At 32.8% G+C, this 18,409-nt stretch overlaps 1 protein-coding gene and 1 long non-coding RNA gene across 2 annotated transcripts; one reads left to right on the top strand and one right to left on the bottom strand.

Annotated features, from left to right (window-relative positions):
• The first annotated feature begins 1,110 nt into the window (after positions 1-1,110).
• LOC128559929 (uncharacterized) lies at positions 1,111-6,727 on the top strand. The gene is made up of 4 exons (XR_008372772.1): positions 1,111-1,218; positions 2,338-2,482; positions 3,083-3,259; positions 3,749-6,727. It is a non-coding gene; the product is annotated as an uncharacterized LOC128559929 (long non-coding RNA).
• A 905-nt stretch (positions 6,728-7,632) lies between these two features.
• Positions 7,633-17,083, bottom strand: LOC128559928 (uncharacterized). The gene is made up of 2 exons (XM_053553071.1): positions 15,564-17,083; positions 7,633-9,553 (listed from the first exon to the last, which is right to left on the bottom strand). The coding sequence occupies exons 1-2, from the start codon at positions 15,688-15,690 to the stop codon at positions 9,024-9,026; spliced, it is 657 nt and encodes a 218-aa protein (XP_053409046.1). The 5' UTR covers positions 15,691-17,083; the 3' UTR covers positions 7,633-9,023.
• Positions 17,084-18,409: the final 1,326 nt, after the last annotated feature.

Here is an 18,409-nt window from a genome sequence, read left to right as displayed (position 1 = left end):
GAGGATGATTCAGGACAGGATGACAGGGGTTTAATAATTCCTGAAGTAAAAGGTGGATGTAGCAAAGTTGAATGGGGTTAAGGAGTTCTCTTATTTAAAACTTAATTTACTATAGAAAAAGTAGCCGGGGCTTCAGACCACTATAGCAGGGACAAATCCCCCACAGACAAACTCTGTCCTTAATTAAACCCTTGTGGATGCTACTGACAAAGTTTAAGGAAAATCCATCAAGCAGTTTATAAGAAGCCCTTATAAAGATGGTAAACACTGGAAGCTGGACTGACCACCTATACTAACAACTTCTAAGGATTGGCTAGAGGCGTCTTTCCGCAATATTTTTTTTTACATTACTGGTCTAGTTAAGACAATTCCATGTGATATACAAAAAAGACTGTATAATATCTGTGAATTATATATTAAGTTCATGAAGTACATACTGTAAGTATATGATACAAATTTTTTATGACAGTTAAACACTAAATATTAGATCATAATTTTCTATTACAAAATACTTCAAACTTCACATAAATCTAACAACAATTGAAGTCTTGAGAACAGGGCTGGTAGATAACCGACACTGTACATTAGCTATCAGTTATAAGTCTAATTTTAGCATTCCTGGTTTCTTCTTTTGAAACAATAAAAATAGAGAATATTAGATTACTGTCTGATAAATTTAAATTTATTAGGCGAGTTGAAGAAAATATATTAGGCGAGGCTCTGCCGAGCCTTATATTTTTTCGTAGACGAGCCTAATAAATTTAAATTTTTTGTGACAGTAATCTAATATTCTATTTATCCTACCTGTTCAAAAAATTGCAACAGCGTGCAGACTTGACGTCATATGTGACGTCGTCTTTGAAAACCGGTCCAGATGCGGCATGACGTAATATCGAGAAACGACGTTTAAAGTTGCGCCAAGTTTACGCGCGCAGCTTTCTTACACATGTTTTAATTAGCAAAAGTTTGACCGTTAAAGTACGACAGCTTGTGACATGATTGATAGCAGCCTACTAGAGAAAGAATATTTAGACATCAGACCTGTAAAAAAAAATAGTGGTATTACGCCTGAGGCAAAATATTTCGTTCAGTTGTTTCCCCTTCAATATGTTTCCGGTTTCGGATTTACCAGGGAAGCGTGTGAAATTTACTTTTGTTTATCTACCTTTTGTTCAACGATGAAGGGATCTGAGACTTGTAATACTGTTTAGTGATTTGGTAAGTACCGTTTATAAACAGTGGTTAATGTAGATTCTCTAATATATCTGAAACTTTCACTGAAATAAGTCTGTCTTTTACCCGGAAGTGAATCCAAAACATAAAGAGGGAAATTTAAGAAATTTATCTTGTGGTCACTAAACACAGATGATTTCACTATGCCTGTGTATTTAATATAAAATGGCCAGTTGGGTTATCACAAAAATTATTGAAGGCAGGCAGCTTCTTATCAAGGTGACCAGGATTCATCAAATTATTTCATTGTCCATAGACTAGTAAGCATTATTTATGGGAAAAAAAACAATAATAAAAAGTCAATATACATGTAGCTATGATAATTAATAAATTTGATGCAGACTTATAGATGCCTGCCAATGTAACATGATTTCTCGAAAAGTCCCCTCTCACAGTAGTAGCCAAGGTACTTTTAATTTTTAAAATTAAAAGGAAATATGTAGATGTCCGGTAACCGGACGCCTACCCTGCATTCCAGCTGTCCGGCAACACGACCACTAGCCTCTACGCTAATGTTTTTCTAGCTGTTTGGGGATCTTTTTACATATGAATACTGTAATGAATAAATTTATTGTATCATATTTTTTTGGCATAAGTTTGAATATTCACCTGTAAGGCAATATTTTAAAATTGATTACCGGATGCCTAGAAAACCCCTTTAGGATAGGATAGGCTAGGCGTCCTGTTACCGGTCGGCTAGAACATTGGCTAGGTTTCTGGTTGCCGGATGTCTAGACACTTCCGTTTATAAAATGGTAACTGTTTTTGCTGTGGGTCTCATAAGTCATGTTATTTCCGTCTGGTGACTACTCTCTTTCCATTATTGTTGATTCAGAATGTTTTGTAACAGGACGATTGTATATGGATAGTGGGAATTTATGCCATATAATGAAAATCTTTTTATTTTTGAAATTTTTTAGCCTTGCTGTGTGTAAAACAATTTATGATCCTTTAAAAAATAGATTCATAGTATAATAACTTTTAGAGTATTTTGTGGTAAGTTAATCATGTTAATGAAACCTTTCAAAATCAAATTTATTAATTTAATAGTCAGTTTTTGATTTTTAGTGATGTTTACGGTACATGTAATGTATCTTCTTTCAGATAATATTCCTTGTTCCTTTGATGGTTCATTCCACTACAGCTGGTTCATATACCCTACAACAGCCAGGAAATTGGTCTGTTTACTTTAAGATCTCAAGAAAATGTAACATATTTTGGACATGTTGGATGTGCTTTGAGGAATCAGGTAAGTAACATGCAGCTAAAGGCTCTTATTATAATTTTAATGCAATATATTATTTATTTACACCTCTGTCTAGGTTTTGTTGGAGCCAATACAAAATAAGTCTACTTCTACTCAAATGATTTGTACAATGTATGTACATGTACTATGACTATTGAATGGCTTAAACTGACAAAACTGGCATTATTGAAATTTAATTTCAACAATCTGGTTTTGAGGAGGATCAGTTGGTGTAAAGTCTTCATTACATTGGCCTGGGAAAAGTTTGTGGCACTCAATAAGTACATGGATAATTTGAATGCTTAACACTACATGTACATGTGTATAAGTTGATATCTCATTAAGTTGTAGAATAGTTCTAAATAATAGGAATTTTAATTAATTATTTGAAATAAATCAATTAATTGTAATTTAGTTTAATTGTAATATGATTATTTTCAGATTTAATTAACCCATTCTTGACATAGACATTGTTATGTGATTGAATATTTTTTACCAGTTTTATTGCACCAAGAATATGGATTAGAATGAAGACTGTAAAGGTTCCTGAGATACATGAAGATAACAGATACTTTTACCAAAGACTTTTAAATCTTTTTTCAGGAAGGCAAGTGTTTCCTCTTGTTTATGAAAGCAACTCAGTTGGTTAAGGGGCAGACAACTTGTGAGCATGGTACATCAGTGATTCACTACCTGTAATGGTATTCCATTTTGACAATGCTGCTAGCTAGAATAGAAATAACATCTTGCTGTGGTATGGTCTGTGGAGAGTTTTACTAGGTAACAACCATTTTTGATAGCTGTTAAAACAGTGCATACTTTTAACCCTTAGGCTGCATGAGGCAGCTATTTTTGCCTTTGCAACCAGTGCAGATCAAGATCAACCTTCACATCTGTGCAGTCTGATCATGATCTGCAGTGTTTGATACTTAGTCAGCAAATTGTCTATTAGAACCCCCTATAGGCTATAAATGGTACTGTCTCTATTTAAAGATGGAGTAGTCCATTTTACAAATTTAGCAGGTTAAGGGTTAACACAATAAATGCAAAAAATTTGTTTTAGAACATCCTATTTGCAGTAACCAAAATCTACAAACCAAAGTACATTTTATATACTGACAGCATGGTGTTGTCAGTCTGTTTGTCAATATGTTAGAGCATTTGTTGTAAGAATCATCTATTATCAAATAGTGATAACCCTGCTTTTATTAAATAAAGCGACTCCCAGGTTAATTATTTAAAATAAAATGTTTTACTGATTTGTTACAGGATATCACAGATCGATTGAATATTCAACAGTGATTACAGACCATGCAAATTTTGAATCTGACTTGCACTTTTGAATTTAGAAGAATCTGTGGAGGAGGGTGAATGCTGAGACCTTTAAGTTTAATAAAACATGATATTGCTGACACAGTGTGACAGTCATCAAAGAAATGTCATAACAACACAGTTGGTCAACAGTGATTTAAATCCTGTCACATTCTACCAGTGGAGAAATATCTTATCATGTAATATTTAAACTTTTGAAGAAGATAACCAAGTATTACCACTTTATCATGTCTGCAGAAACACCTGGATTGTTAGTCTTAAAAGTGACAGTCCAGTTAACTTACTAAAATATACTCCCCCTTGCCAAACGAATATTATTGACATGGAATGACACAAGCGGACAACGGTACCTGTATGAACTCATAAGAGAATAGTATTTGTCTGAAAAGTCAAAGGATTCTGTTTGTCCCAAACCACTTGAACTGAAAATTTGGATTGACGAGGATTTTTCTGAGAACTGAAAAATGGAAGTGAATATAAAAGATAGAAATTGTTGTTGAATTCAAACGTTTTAATATACAACACTTCAGCCTGTTTTGCTGTTCATATAGATGTGTTTAGCTGTTAAGGTTAAACATCAAGAAAAGGTTGTAGTTTCAGTTACCTACATTAAAGTATTGGCTGGAAATAAATATTTACTTTTCACCAGAGCTTGTAGCAGTGTAACCTTCATCAAAAGTTAAGCTGTTGTGTTAATTATTAAAGTTTTTTTAGAAAAAGGAATTTAGTATGTATGCTGCCATGGTAACATAATTCAAATTATATTTCATTGAAATTATGGATTTGTATTTCAATAAGGGATCTACAGTATATAATGTAATGGTAAAAGAATGTTCACTTTCTTCAGTATTGTCAGTTAAAACTAGCCAGTGACAAAACAGATTATGAGGAAAGGGATGACTGAAATGTTTATTCTTAAGATAACTACTTTTGTTACAGAACATGACTGTTTTAAAGTTTTTATGTGAAATTTTCAGATTTCTTTCCTGAATACTTGTACTTTCAAATATTTAACTTATTAGAAATACTTTTTAAAATAAGCTCTTGTTTTTAAGTATTATTGTAGGAAAAGGGAATTTAAAACATATGTCGCCATGGTAACACAATTTTATTAGAAAATGTGGAAAATTTTTAATTAACTGTACTTTCTAGTATTCTAGATAAGTATAAACAATAAAAAATCAATAGTAATATATGTTTCATTTATTTCAAAATAGTAATTTATTACCAGCAGGTAAAAGGCAAGTTATGAAGAAACAATGACAGAAATGTCTTATTCTTATAGTTATTACTCATGTTACAAACACTGTCATAAAACTAAACATTTTAATTTTTTAACATGGAATTTTGAGATATTTTTGAATACATACCACTTTATAATATTCAAGTTATCTGAAACACTTTTCCAAATTTAGCTCGTTTTTAAGATATTATTGTAGAAAACAGAATCAAATGCATATGTTGCCATGGTAACATAATTTAATAATGTTTTTATAGAAAAATGTGAAGGACTTTAGCCAGCTAGATGTTTGCACTTTAAGTGAATATCTAAATATTCTTTGTAAAAGAAGATTCATTTATTTAAAAATAGCCAGTGATTACCAATAAGTGAAAACACAAACTGAAGAAACAACGACTGAAATAGTTTATTAGTCCCCTACTAGTTGAAAACCAGTTTCGGGGACTATAGGAATGCGCTTTTCCGTCATTCCGTCTGTCCGTCCGTCTGTCCGTCCGTCCGCAATTTCGTGTCCGGTCCATAACTCTGTCATCCATGAAGGGATTTTAATATTACTTGGCACAAATGTTCCCCATGATGAGACGACATGTCATGCGCAAAACCCGGACCCCTTGCTCAAAGGTGAAGGTCACAATTGGAGGTCAAAGGTCAACAGGGCTTTTTTCCTGTCCGGTCCATAACTCTCCCATCCATGAAGGGATTTTAATATTACTTGGCATAAATGTTCCCCATGATGAGACGACGTGTCATGCGCAAAACCCGGACCCCTAGCTCAAAGGTCAAGGTCACAGTTGGAGGTCAAAGGACAACAGGGCTTTTTTCCTGTCCGGTCCATAACTCTCCCATCCATGAAGAGATTTTAATATTACTTGGCACAAATGTTCCCCATGAGAAGACGACGTGTCATGTGCAAAAACCTAGACACCTAGCTTAAAGGTCAAGGGCACAATTTGAGGTCAAAGGTCAACAAGGCTTTTTTCCTGTCCGGTCCATAACTCTCCCATCTATGAAGGGATTTTAATATTACTTGGCAGAAATGTACCTCATAATAAGACGATGTGTCATGCACAACTTTCAAACCCCTAGCTCAAAGGTCAAGGTCACACTTAGCAGTCAAATGTTAACATAGCATGAACAGGGTCTGTTTCGTGTCCGGTCCATAACTCTGACATTCATTAAGGAATTTTAATATCACTTTGCACAAGTGTTCCCCATGATGAGACAACGTGTCATGCACAAATCCCAGACCCCTAGCTCAAAGGTCAAGGTCACAATTGGGGGTCAAAGGTCAATAAGGTTTTTTCCCTGTCCGATCCAGAACTCTGTCATCCATCAAGGGATTACAATATTACTTGGCATAAATGTTTCCCATGATGAGATGACATGTCATGCACAACACCCAGTACCCTAGCTTAAAGGTCAAGGTCACACTTTGAGATCAAAGGTCAAGAGGATTTTTTTCCTGTCCCGTCTATAACTTTGTCATGCAAAGCAGGATTTAGATATCAGTTGGCACAAATATTCCCCTGGATGAGACAACATGTCATGCGCAAGAACCAGGTCCCTAGGTCTAAGGTCAAGGTCATATTTAGAGGTCAAAGGGCAAATTCAAGAATGACTTTGTACGGAACATTTCTTCTTCATGCATGGAGGGATTTTGATGTAACTTGGACCAAATGTTCACCACCATGAGGCCCCTTGTTTTTTTAGAATTACGTCCCTTTGTTGTTACTATAAATAGATTTTATTGTAACTTTTTTATTACTGGCGGTAGAGAAAAATCGAGACCACTTTCTGTGGTACAGCATGCATGTTACATCCAATTTTTAGGTGTATTTTGACCTATCTCTACTGGTAAAGAGTTTCTTGTGACTTATATTATAATAGATTTTTTTTTTTTTTTTTTTTTTTTAAAGATTAATTCCCTTTGTTGTTACTATAAATAACTTACATGATAACATTTTTAATACAGCCAAAAAAATCAATATGAAAACAACTATAGGTTTTTATATATATAAATTTTAATCCAAGTGTTTTGTTATAACATATTGATATATAGTACAATATTGTTTATACATCATTGACAGATATCAGTTCATTATGTTATACTGCAGTAGAGAAAATTAGGTGCCTTCCAGTAGGGGACTTTGTATTGCATGGCAATACTTCATTCACTTGTTCCTGTGGTTATTTCCCGTGTTACGAAATCTGTCATAAAACCAAACATTTTATATCTTTTCACGTAAAATTTTCGAATTTTACTTTTGAATACATAAACCTCTAAATATTCAACTTATAAGAAACATTATTTTAAATTAAGCCTATATTTTTAAGTACTGTAATTGTAGAAAAAGCAATTTATTGCATATGTTGCCATGGTAACGCAATTTGAATAATGTTTTCATAGAAAATATGAAAGATTTAAATTAGCTGTATTTTTCTGTTTTAAGTAAGCATCACAAAAATAAAATTTCATAGTAATAGAAGGTTCTTTTTTTCCAAGGTAGTCATTTATTACCAGCATGTAAATGACAAGTTATGAAGAAATTATCTCCCTTCATTGAGAATAAGAAAAACAGTTAGAGTTATAAATATAAATTTAATGCCATAATTCAATGATCACACGTTGTATAAAGAACTTTACTTAACAAACACATGATCATCACTGATATTCTTATGAATATTCAATAAACCGCTGCATATTATAAACTGACGTACTGTGAAGAACATACACAATAAATATAAATTTGGATAAACAATATTTATCACAACATCAATGCAGCCGCAACTATATAAACAACTTCACATAGAGTACATCACATTAAATATTAATAATTATAAAGGAACATTGAACATAATTATAAAGCATTCACGTCTGCTTCATAATCATTAAAGGTAAACTTTCAAAACATGACTGAAACTTGGCGGTGGGAGGGAGGGAAAAGTTTTAAATAGAAAAACGTGTGACCAAGTCAAAATCAGATACAACAGTGGCAAATACAGTGGAAATCAGAAAGAGGCCGGGCCTCAACAAAACAACTTATTTTGACCAATCAGAATAAATGTAACAAATTCTTATCACCAATGAAGAAAGACTTCACTAAGATAGATAAATACCTAAATATTCCAAAACATCCGCAATAAATATAAGGCAATTTTAAGTTCGCTAATTAAATATTTTAATTTATTAAAATAAACCAATTATCTCCCTTCATTGAGAATAAGAAAAACAGAGTTATAAATATAAATTTAATGCCATAATTCAATGATCACACGTTGTATAAAGAACTTTACTTAACAAACACATGATCATCACTGATATTCTTATGAATATTCAATAAACCGCCAAATTACAGCCAACACAAGCATAAATGAAGCAAAAGAAAATGAAGTATGACAAGCTACAAGACAATGATTAACATAAAAAGATTATTTTAACAACATGCAAAAAACATGAAATAAAAAAGAAACAAGCATTAGGAAGGCAAATTAAAAGGTAAGCATGTCCATATAAACAAAGAATATGTGACTTCATACATAAAGATTTTAAATGTGTGTCCTATTGTGTTTATGTAGTTTTTTTTTGTTTTTTTTTTTTAAATATATATATTTAAAACATCTAATTAGAACAAATGCCAAATGTCATCCAAAAATCCTAGTCACATATCTTTGAATTGAATCAACACATGCAGCTTTCATTTTTTTTTTTTTTTTTTTTTTTTTTTTTTATATATATATATATAATATAGCAATGCAACAAAAACTTTTTACAGTAACTTCAACATTCGCCTACCTGTCATATTTCAACAAAATGAATCATGATGATAGTACTGTATATACGATATATGACTGAAATGACAAAAAATGATAAAATAAAATGATACAATCATTACCACATACAATCATTCCATTATCAGAACCTCTTTTAAGCAGATGACATATTAATACAACTATACGGCACCTAAAGTCATATTAATAAGATAAGGTTGAAATAACTCTATGAAAGAAGTGACCCAGTCTAGCTGAACCTTCTAAATTTAGATGCAATCCCCCATCTAATCTGGCAAAAAAATGAAGCTTTATTTCACCACAATGTAAGAAAGGTCGATAAGACTTAATGAATTTGAATTTCAAATCTTTTGATAATTGCGTGTCCAACATTAAGTTAAATTCTTTGATCTTTTTCTCTGTAACTTTGATATCTACTGGTCTCGGAAGAATTGCTGAGACAATAATATGAATCTCCGGAGAAATCTTTCGAATTTTTGCCAAAAGATTGGTAAAGTCCGCTAACATGTCACTAACCGAACAATTACGAGCTATATTGTTGGTGCCAACATGTAAAATGATGTAACTGAAACCCTTTAAAGACAAGAATCCTTTTTCTAACAAATAATGAAGTTTGCCAATTGTTGCTCCAGGAAAGGATTTAACTGTAACACCCTCGATTGGAGGAATGTGTTTGATGATAGAATCACCAACAATAACCACTTTGCGACAGTCTGTAAGAAATATGACAATTAACTAATTAAACATTCAATAAAACAATACTGTAAACAAATGTAACTACAAACACCCACACACTCACACAAAAATGATTTGTTTGTTATGTAGAGAAAATGTTAACTTCTCCACAAGACTCATTGCGGAAGAACAACAGATTCTCAACAGTATGACTTTAATCAATTCGTCACAAGAAAAAACATGAGCCTCCTCTAAGACTCGAACTTGTGACTCGAAATTCGGTAGATCTGCGCTCTCCCTGTAGAGCTAAACAAATGGACTTTATCATAATACTGAACAAACTCAAAATTATACATATACACTAAACAAAATATACTATTAAAATATCCCTATAAATTATGATTATCCTGTAATAGTTCAATTAATTCATTGTGATCATACCGAGATCAAATAAATCACTCATTGTTTATGATCATCCCGATCTAATTGATTCACATCTTTATAAATAGTACATCTCAACTGTCATAATCTCAATTCAGTCTTCATGCATTATGCTCCAACTGTTTAAATTCCCAATTTTTATAACCTTATTATTACTACATAAGCCTATGAAAACTGTCTGACATGCAAATATGAGGTTATATAACATGAGATCAGTGCCAAGTTCCTGTCCAGAAGGTCTGCTCGTCCCACTGTAAACAGGTAATCTCCTCTTTTTAGCTCATCTGATTTTTTGAAAAAAAATGATGAGTTATTGTCATCACTTGAGCGGTTGTCGGCGTCGGCGTCGGCGTCGGCGTTGCCTGGTTAAGTTTTATGTTTAGGTCACCTTTTCTCCTAAACTATCAAAGCTGTTGCTTTGAAACTTGGAATACTTGTTCACCATCATAAGCTGACCCTGTATAGCAAGAAACATAACTCCATCTTGCTTTTTGCAAGATTTATGGCCCCTTTACTACTTAGAAAATATCAGATTTCTTGGTTAAGTTTTATGTTTAGGTCAACTTTTCTCCTAAACTATCAAAGCTATTGCTTTGAAACTTGGAATACTTGTTCACCATCATAAGCAGACCCTGTACATCAAGAAACATAACTCCATCTTGCTTTTTGCAAGATTTATGGCCCCTTTTCTACTTAGAAAATATCAGATTTCTTGGTTAAGTTTTATGTTTAGGTCAACTTTTCTCCTAAACTATCAAAGCTATTGCTTTGAAACTTGGAATACTTGTTCACCATCATAAGCAGACCCTGTACATCAAGAAACATAACTCCATCTTGCTTTTTGCAAGATTTATTGCCCCTTTTGGACTTAGAAAATCAGTTTTCTTGGTTAAGTTTTATGTTTAGGTCAGCTTTTATCCTAAACTATCAAAGCTATTGCTTTAAAACTTGCAACACTTGTTCACCATCATAAGTTGACCCTGTACAGCAAGAAACATAACTCCATCCTGCTTTTTGCAAGATTTATGGCCCATTTTGGACTTAGAAAATATCAGATTTCTTGGTTAAGTTTTATGTTTAGGTCAACTTTTTCTCTTAAACTATCAAAGCTATTGCTTTGAAACTTGCAACACTTGTTGACCATCATAAGCTGACCCTGTACAGCAAGCAACATAACTCCATCCTGCTTTTTGCAATAATTATTGCCCTTTTTGGACTTAGAAAATAATTTTCTTGGTTGAGTATTATGTTTAAGTCAACTTTTCTCATAAACTATCAAAGCTATTGCTTTAAAACTTGCAACAGTTTTTCACCATCATAAGTGGACACTGAACATCAAGAAACATAACTCTAACCTGCTTTTTGCAAGAATGATGGCCCTTTTTAGACTTAGAAAATCATGGGTAGGACAATATTTCTATTACACAAAAAAAATCAGATGAGCGTCAGCACCCGCAAGGCGGTGCTCTTGTTAAGAAAGAAGATACAGACTCATGAAATATCCACCCACATTTGTTGATACGTTATCTTTAAAATACAATGACCTACTAGAATTTGAATGAATGACATGTAAATATGAAGCTATATGACATGATCAGTGACAAATACCCTGTCCAGAAGGTTTGCTCGTCCGACTGTAAACAGGTTATCTTCTCCTTTTAAGATAGAAGATACTGAGTCATGAAATATTAACCCACATAATTTACAGATTATCATGCTCATACTCCTCACTCTGAATTTTACTAGAAATGTATTTTGAAACATTTATTTTATCTGTAATTGAAAAATCAAGGTATTTTTTATAAGCATCTGACTTCCAATCTCCTAGTAACTGTATGATGTCAGCTGGTAGATTCAGCTGAAAGGCCAAGGTAGCCATACCTCTTCGAAAAGAGTGTGTTGAAAAATGAGAAGGGTCCAAACCTATCTTTTCTATGACTGAACGTAATTTCTTTAAGTAAATATTATAAAAAACTGGTTTACCTGATTTCAAAATAAATAATGGGGAGGACAATGATCTGGGAATATAACCAATCATTCTATGATAAGCTGCCACAGGACATAAAGGTGAACCGTTTATACATGTTAAAGGTACTAGAAGCAGTCTTTCACCTTTTTGAATTGTCTTTGTCCAATTCATGGTAATTAAAAGACCAGAGGAGGTAACTCTTACATCTTTACTCAATAAGAATTTTGGATTAAGTAAATCTTTTCTAGTTGTTGGAACTAAATTAGATTTTCTAGCTAACAGAAAAAAGGCAAACAAAAATAGACACCAAAATGTATCATCATCTGAGGAAGAAAAATCTAATGCCCTATATATTTTTAATAAAAGACTTACAGTCATTGGATGTGCTTGTCTAACCATATGAAGTTTTGTTTTTGACATGCCCTTTAAAGATAGATTTAATAAAAAGTTATTGATGTGCTCAATTTTTGCACCTAACAGTAAATGCATGGTTTTAATTCCACTGATGTAGTTTTTAATTGATTCTACAGATTTGAATGTTCTACTCAAAAATTGAGCATATAACTGCAAAGTTTCTGTATCAGCTGGCAAGGCACAGAATTTGAAATAAGTGCAAAATAGCAGAAAAGATTCCCACTGAATATGTAAATTTCTCCTGGATCCCTCTGCATATGCCATTCTGTTAGACTTTGAAAGATCAGCTTTTAAGGTCTTAATTTGTGACTCTGCAAGGAAACAAATAACCTACCAATTATTTCTAAACTCAAAATCACTATCAGCAACAGTACATTCTGTAATATTTCTGTCCTTTACTATTGTAAAAAACTGTTTTTGATAACTATCATTCTTATGCCACCTTGACAGACAATCAGCTATTCTGTTGTCATTAGTAGGAATATGTTGAGCACGTATCTCAAATTCATTAATTGCAGCTATAAAACAAATTTCTCGGAGACAGGACTGTAAAAAGGGACATCTAGCCTTTCCTGTATTTAAGGCTATACAAACCGACAAATTGTCGCATAAAACTACAATACGACGATATTTGAAGTTTGTTCCCCACAAGTGCAAACACACCACTAAAGATAACATCTCTAATGCCCCGATATGTAATTTTTTATTAAGAATATGAACAGGAAATTGAGCATGGAAGTAATAACCTTCCCAATAACCACCACAACTCTCTAGGCATGAATCTGATGAAAAAATTTGATCTGGTTCTGACCAATCACCTAATGACATTAACGAAACCCCATTATACAATGGAAGAAATTCGTTCCACCATAACAAATCCTTTTGTACTTCAGAGGGAATGTGTGATTGTAATAAGCTGTCATTTTTATACAGCTCCCTTAACCAGTTCAATAACCTACTTATAAAAATTCGACTGGGTTTAACACAAGCTCCCACAAAATTTAATTTACCCAATAAACGTTGTACATCCTTTAAAGTTGCTGTGTCCTTATTTAACCAAGTTTTAATTAAATCAGTAATTTCCTTTAACCTTTCAGGTGTAATCTCCATTGTCATTTTGACTGTATTAAAAAGAACACCTAAAAATGGCATTATTTGACAAGGGGGACAACTTTTATTAACAGATTCTTGTAATCCAGATTTTGCCAGTACTTGACCTAAAGTGAGATAGGCAAACTGTGCCTTTTCTCTTTCTTCTGCTCCCGCTAAATCATCTAAATAATTCAAAACAGAGATACCTAAACTAAAAAGAATAAATGCTATAGCATTGGTGACCCTCTGACAAATCTGAGCAGCACTCCTTAGTCCCATTGACAAGACTACATCACAGAATATATGTTTTTTCCAACTGTAAGCTACTAGATTATAATTTGATGGACAAATATTTATTTGCCTGTAAGCTCTTGATAAATCTTTTTTAAATAAGTAACAATATTGACCTTTAGCAAGAATAAGTTGAACAAAATCATCAATTCTGGGGAAGATTAATGAAACAGTCTCTCCTAGATATGTATCTTTATCTATGAAACTATTGACAGCACAATGAGTAGCACTGCTAAGGTCCAAAATTACCCGTCTCTCATTAATTTCTTTCTTGGGAACAGTATTCAATGGTGAAATTAATAAATTACTACTAAAAGGGTTTGATTTAAATGGACCAATAATTGCTTTTTCCTTCATTTCTTTCACTAAGTAATTGTTGATATGCGAAGAAAACTCATCAGCACCTTTATAATTTTTGTATTGCCAAAGGGGTTTTGGCATAGGTAACTTGTTCTCATCTGCTGTGAAACCAATGGGAAAACCAAATTCTATAAGATCACATACCAACATATCCTTGTAATCAAAATTATCCAACATAAGCCTTAAATAATTGGTATCAATTTTATTATTTACTCTGAAACGACAACCATTGTAATTATATCTACCAGATTGTTTAACTAATTCATGAATTCTTACTTTATCTACTACATCTCTAAAATTAAACTTAATATTAAGATTCACACAAATATTACAATTTGAAGTGTGATTGCTGAATACTTTTTTATTCAAATTAATTGATTGATATGAATCCTTTGTCTCTGAATGTTTATCTTTATTTTCTGATTTTTGTGTTGTATAACAGAACTTTGGTAAAAAACAATCTTCAATTTTGTCCTCGTATTTAATTTCTGGGTTTGAATCCCAACGTCATGCTGTCATATGTACACAAGCAGAAGAACTTTCTGGGTGTTGTAACTTTTTGTGATCTTTTTGCCAACAAGTTGCACATATATGTTGAGCAAATCTCATCTGACCCTTTACAACAACTGTATGACCTGTCTTATGGGGACATTTATTTCTCTGATATGGGGAACAGAACCAAACAGGGCTTTCATCTTTATTTTCATCCCCTTTTGCTTTATGTGAATATGAGCTCTTACCTTTACCTGTTAAATTTTTATTTATGTTAATTTTATTAAGAATAGCAATTTCAAGGTAATGAAAATCATCTGACCAGCTTTTCTCGCCTAGTTCTATTTCCCTTAACACTGCCGCATAGTAGGACTTAAGGATGGAAAAACTATATGTAGAACTAAGATACATTATTCTTTTTAATAGTTCCAGTCTACCCTTTCGCTCTTTCGATTTAATTTGCTTATCTGAGATTATTTCCAATTCCCCCGCAACAAATAAATTTAAGTTTAGCTCTTGAAATTTAATATTTTGGCTTACAAACTCATATCTAAGTTGAGAGTGAGGGTATTTTTGAGCATGTTTCACTTTATCTGAGCTCTTGGCCTTAATTCCGGATTTTTTCTTTTTCTTTGATTTTGATTTCTTTGCCTTTTTAACAATTTTTTCAGATTTTTTCTTAGAATCACTATCAGATTCTGCTCCATCACTACTGTTACTATCACTACTATCATCTGTTGCAGAAGAACTAGACGACTCAGTATCCGAACTTGCACTGTCCGAATTGGACACATCTAGTTCTGGATCCAACAGACCCGTTTGAGACAATTGTTTACTGACCTTCTTTTTCAGCTTTTTATCTTTTCTCAATGAATTGATTGTTAATTTATCTTCCGCGACCGACGATCTAGCTCTACCAGCTAAAGTTATTTTAGGAGTCGGTGTTGGAATACTGTGACATGGAAACATGTCAGAAAGAATAGGCCTACCTTTTAATTGTTTGATTTCTTCCTGTTTCTGTCGAAGTTCTTTTCTTAGGTCTTCCTTCTGTTTGATTTTTGTAAGACGTCTTTTCTCAGTTTCCGCTTCCCTCAATTGTTGTTTTATATTAAGCATCTCTTCATCGTCACTCTCAGAATCGTGTAGAGAGCACCTGTCATCACCTGAGGCCCCGGCTGGGGTAATAACCGTCACGTCGTGTTCTTCCGGTTTAATCGGAATTTCCTCTTCTACCAAGCCAGCACCGTCGGACAACTAAGTTGTCCTTTTCAACTGCTCACCCGTGCTATCGTCTTGCACTGTGCCTTCGTGCATTTTCTTATAGTCTTTCCTTTCCTTGCGCCTCTGCTCGCCATTGCTATCATCTTGCACTGTGCCTTCGTGCATTTTCTTATAGTCTTTCCTTTCCTTGCGCCTCTGCTCTTTATCCGCCATCTTAGCGTAACACAATATAAACACTATTTAATAAAGTTATAAAACGAATTCCTTTATGTCCATATAAAAAGTTCACTACTTGAACCGGCAAACTAGAAATTTGCAGTTCTCTACTATAGTGTTTTCTCACAAAACAGTCTACATTTTGTTAATTGTTGACTCAATAATTAAAATAAAAATAATTCCATCCGGGTACTGTTAATTCCCGCTCAAACTACTACAAGTAAAAAAGTTTTAAATAGAAAAACGTGTGACCAAGTCAAAATCAGATACAACAGTGGCAAATACAGTGGAAATCAGAAAGAGGCCGGGCCTCAACAAAACAACTTATTTTGACCAATCAGAATAAATGTAACAAATTCTTATCACCAATGAAGAAAGACTTCACTAAGATAGATAAATACCTAAATATTCCAAAACATCCGCAATAAATATAAGGCAATTTTAAGTTCGCTAATTAAATATTTTAATTTATTAAAATAAACCAACAATGACAAATCTATCTTATTCTTGTGGTTATTACCCATGTTACAAAAACTGTCATAAAACCAAACATTCTTAATATTTTCATGGGAAATTTTCAGTTTATTTTTGTAAATACATATGCCTTAAAATATTTTGCTTTTTAAAATCCTTATTTCAAGCGAATATGTTTTTTTTTTTTTTAAGTTTTATCATAGAAAAAGGATTTTAATATATTTGTTGCCATGGTAACATAATTTTAGAAATATTTTTTTAGAAATTGTTGTAGATTTTAAATGATTATCATTTTGTGTATTAAGAAGGGATCTTACTTATATCATGCAATTGTAACAAAAGATATATTTATTTCAGAATTGTTAGCCATTACCAGTATGTGAGAAATAAACTAGAAAGAAAGGATAACTGAAATGTACTGTTTTCATTTTTAATATCTGTGTTACAAAATCTGTCATAAAATTGACAATTTTGAAGATTTTCATCTGAAATTTTCAGGATTTATTTCTGAATGAATATACTTTCTAAATATGCAAAAACCTGAAAATGTCAAAATTCCTCATCTGGACCCATTTTCTCAGTCATGGTCACATATGACGTTTGCTAGTGTAATTCAGTTTGTGGAAAATTGAAAAAATGCAATAACTTTTTTGTTTCTGGATAAAAACTTTTGATTTTACCACTTATTTTCTTAGTTAGAACATTTCCAATACAATGATAACAGTTTCAGTGAAAAATTCGGAAAAAAATTGTTTTCAAAATTTCCGGCTGAAGTGCTGTAAAAGTGAAAAATAGCAATAACTTTTTGTTTCAGGATAAAAACCTTTGATTTGACCACTCATTTTCTAAGTTGAGACATTTCCAATACAATGGTGATGATTTAAATGCAAAATTTTGACAAAATAAATGATTTTAAAAGTTCCCGCAATAGTGATATCTTGACACTGACTAGATAAAGCAAAGTTTATTAGGCAGGCCGATATTGTGCTATATCTTATATGAGGGTAGGATAACATATTTTTTTAATCAAATCACTGTCAAGAAAATTAAGTTGATAATGACCTTGTAATTAACTCTTTTGAATAAGTGCCAAGTATTTGTTCTGAAATTAAAAAAATCTGATTGATTTTACATGCATTTCAAACAAGAACTGTCACAGGAGACAGCGCGCTTGACTATTTCAATGCTGGATAGTGAAACTGGGCACATCTGAGGATGCTGGAGCTGTCACTGGAGTGTTGAATGACTCCAATGGTGGATGAAGATATTGCACAACAGCTTGAGTCTGTGTCAAAAATATTAAGTTATAAGAGAGATAAAGATAAAGTGTATTAAATCACTAAATAAGTATAATTCTAAGCAAAAAGGGGGTATAATTCATAAAATATTGGTGCAAGAGTTATATACCTGATGTCATATGATGTGGGTGATGATGTGGAACAACTACTTCAAGTTTGAATCAAATCCATTTAGTAATTACTAAGATATAGTAAAAAAGAGGGTCATGATGACCCTGAATCGCTCACCTGGGTAATATGAGCCACATGTTTAAAATGACAAACTGATGCTAAAATATTACAAAGTAGGTCAGTAGGTCACATTCATGGTCAATGAAAGTCAGTTTTAAAATCGGTGTGCAAAACTGTACATGTCATCCAAATTTCAAGGCTGTATCTTAAAAAACAAGAAAGTAGGTCAGTAGGTCAAGGTCACAGCCAAGTGACCCCTTGCAGTTTCAGGCAAGAAGATTTTTAAAGTTTTTTTCTTATATATTACGTCTACGTAAAACTTGAGACCCCCCGGGCAGGGCCTGTTTTCAACCCAGGGGCATAACTTGAACAATTTTGGTAGAGGACCACAAGGCAATGCAACATACCAAATATCAAAAGCCTAGGCCTTGCAGTTTCAGACAAGAAGATTTTTA

The sequence above is a fragment of the Mercenaria mercenaria genome, chromosome 10 (genome assembly GCF_021730395.1).
Source record: "Mercenaria mercenaria strain notata chromosome 10, MADL_Memer_1, whole genome shotgun sequence".
Classification (NCBI taxonomy): domain Eukaryota; kingdom Metazoa; phylum Mollusca; class Bivalvia; order Venerida; family Veneridae; genus Mercenaria; species Mercenaria mercenaria.
This window is presented reverse-complemented; position numbering and strand designations above follow the sequence as displayed.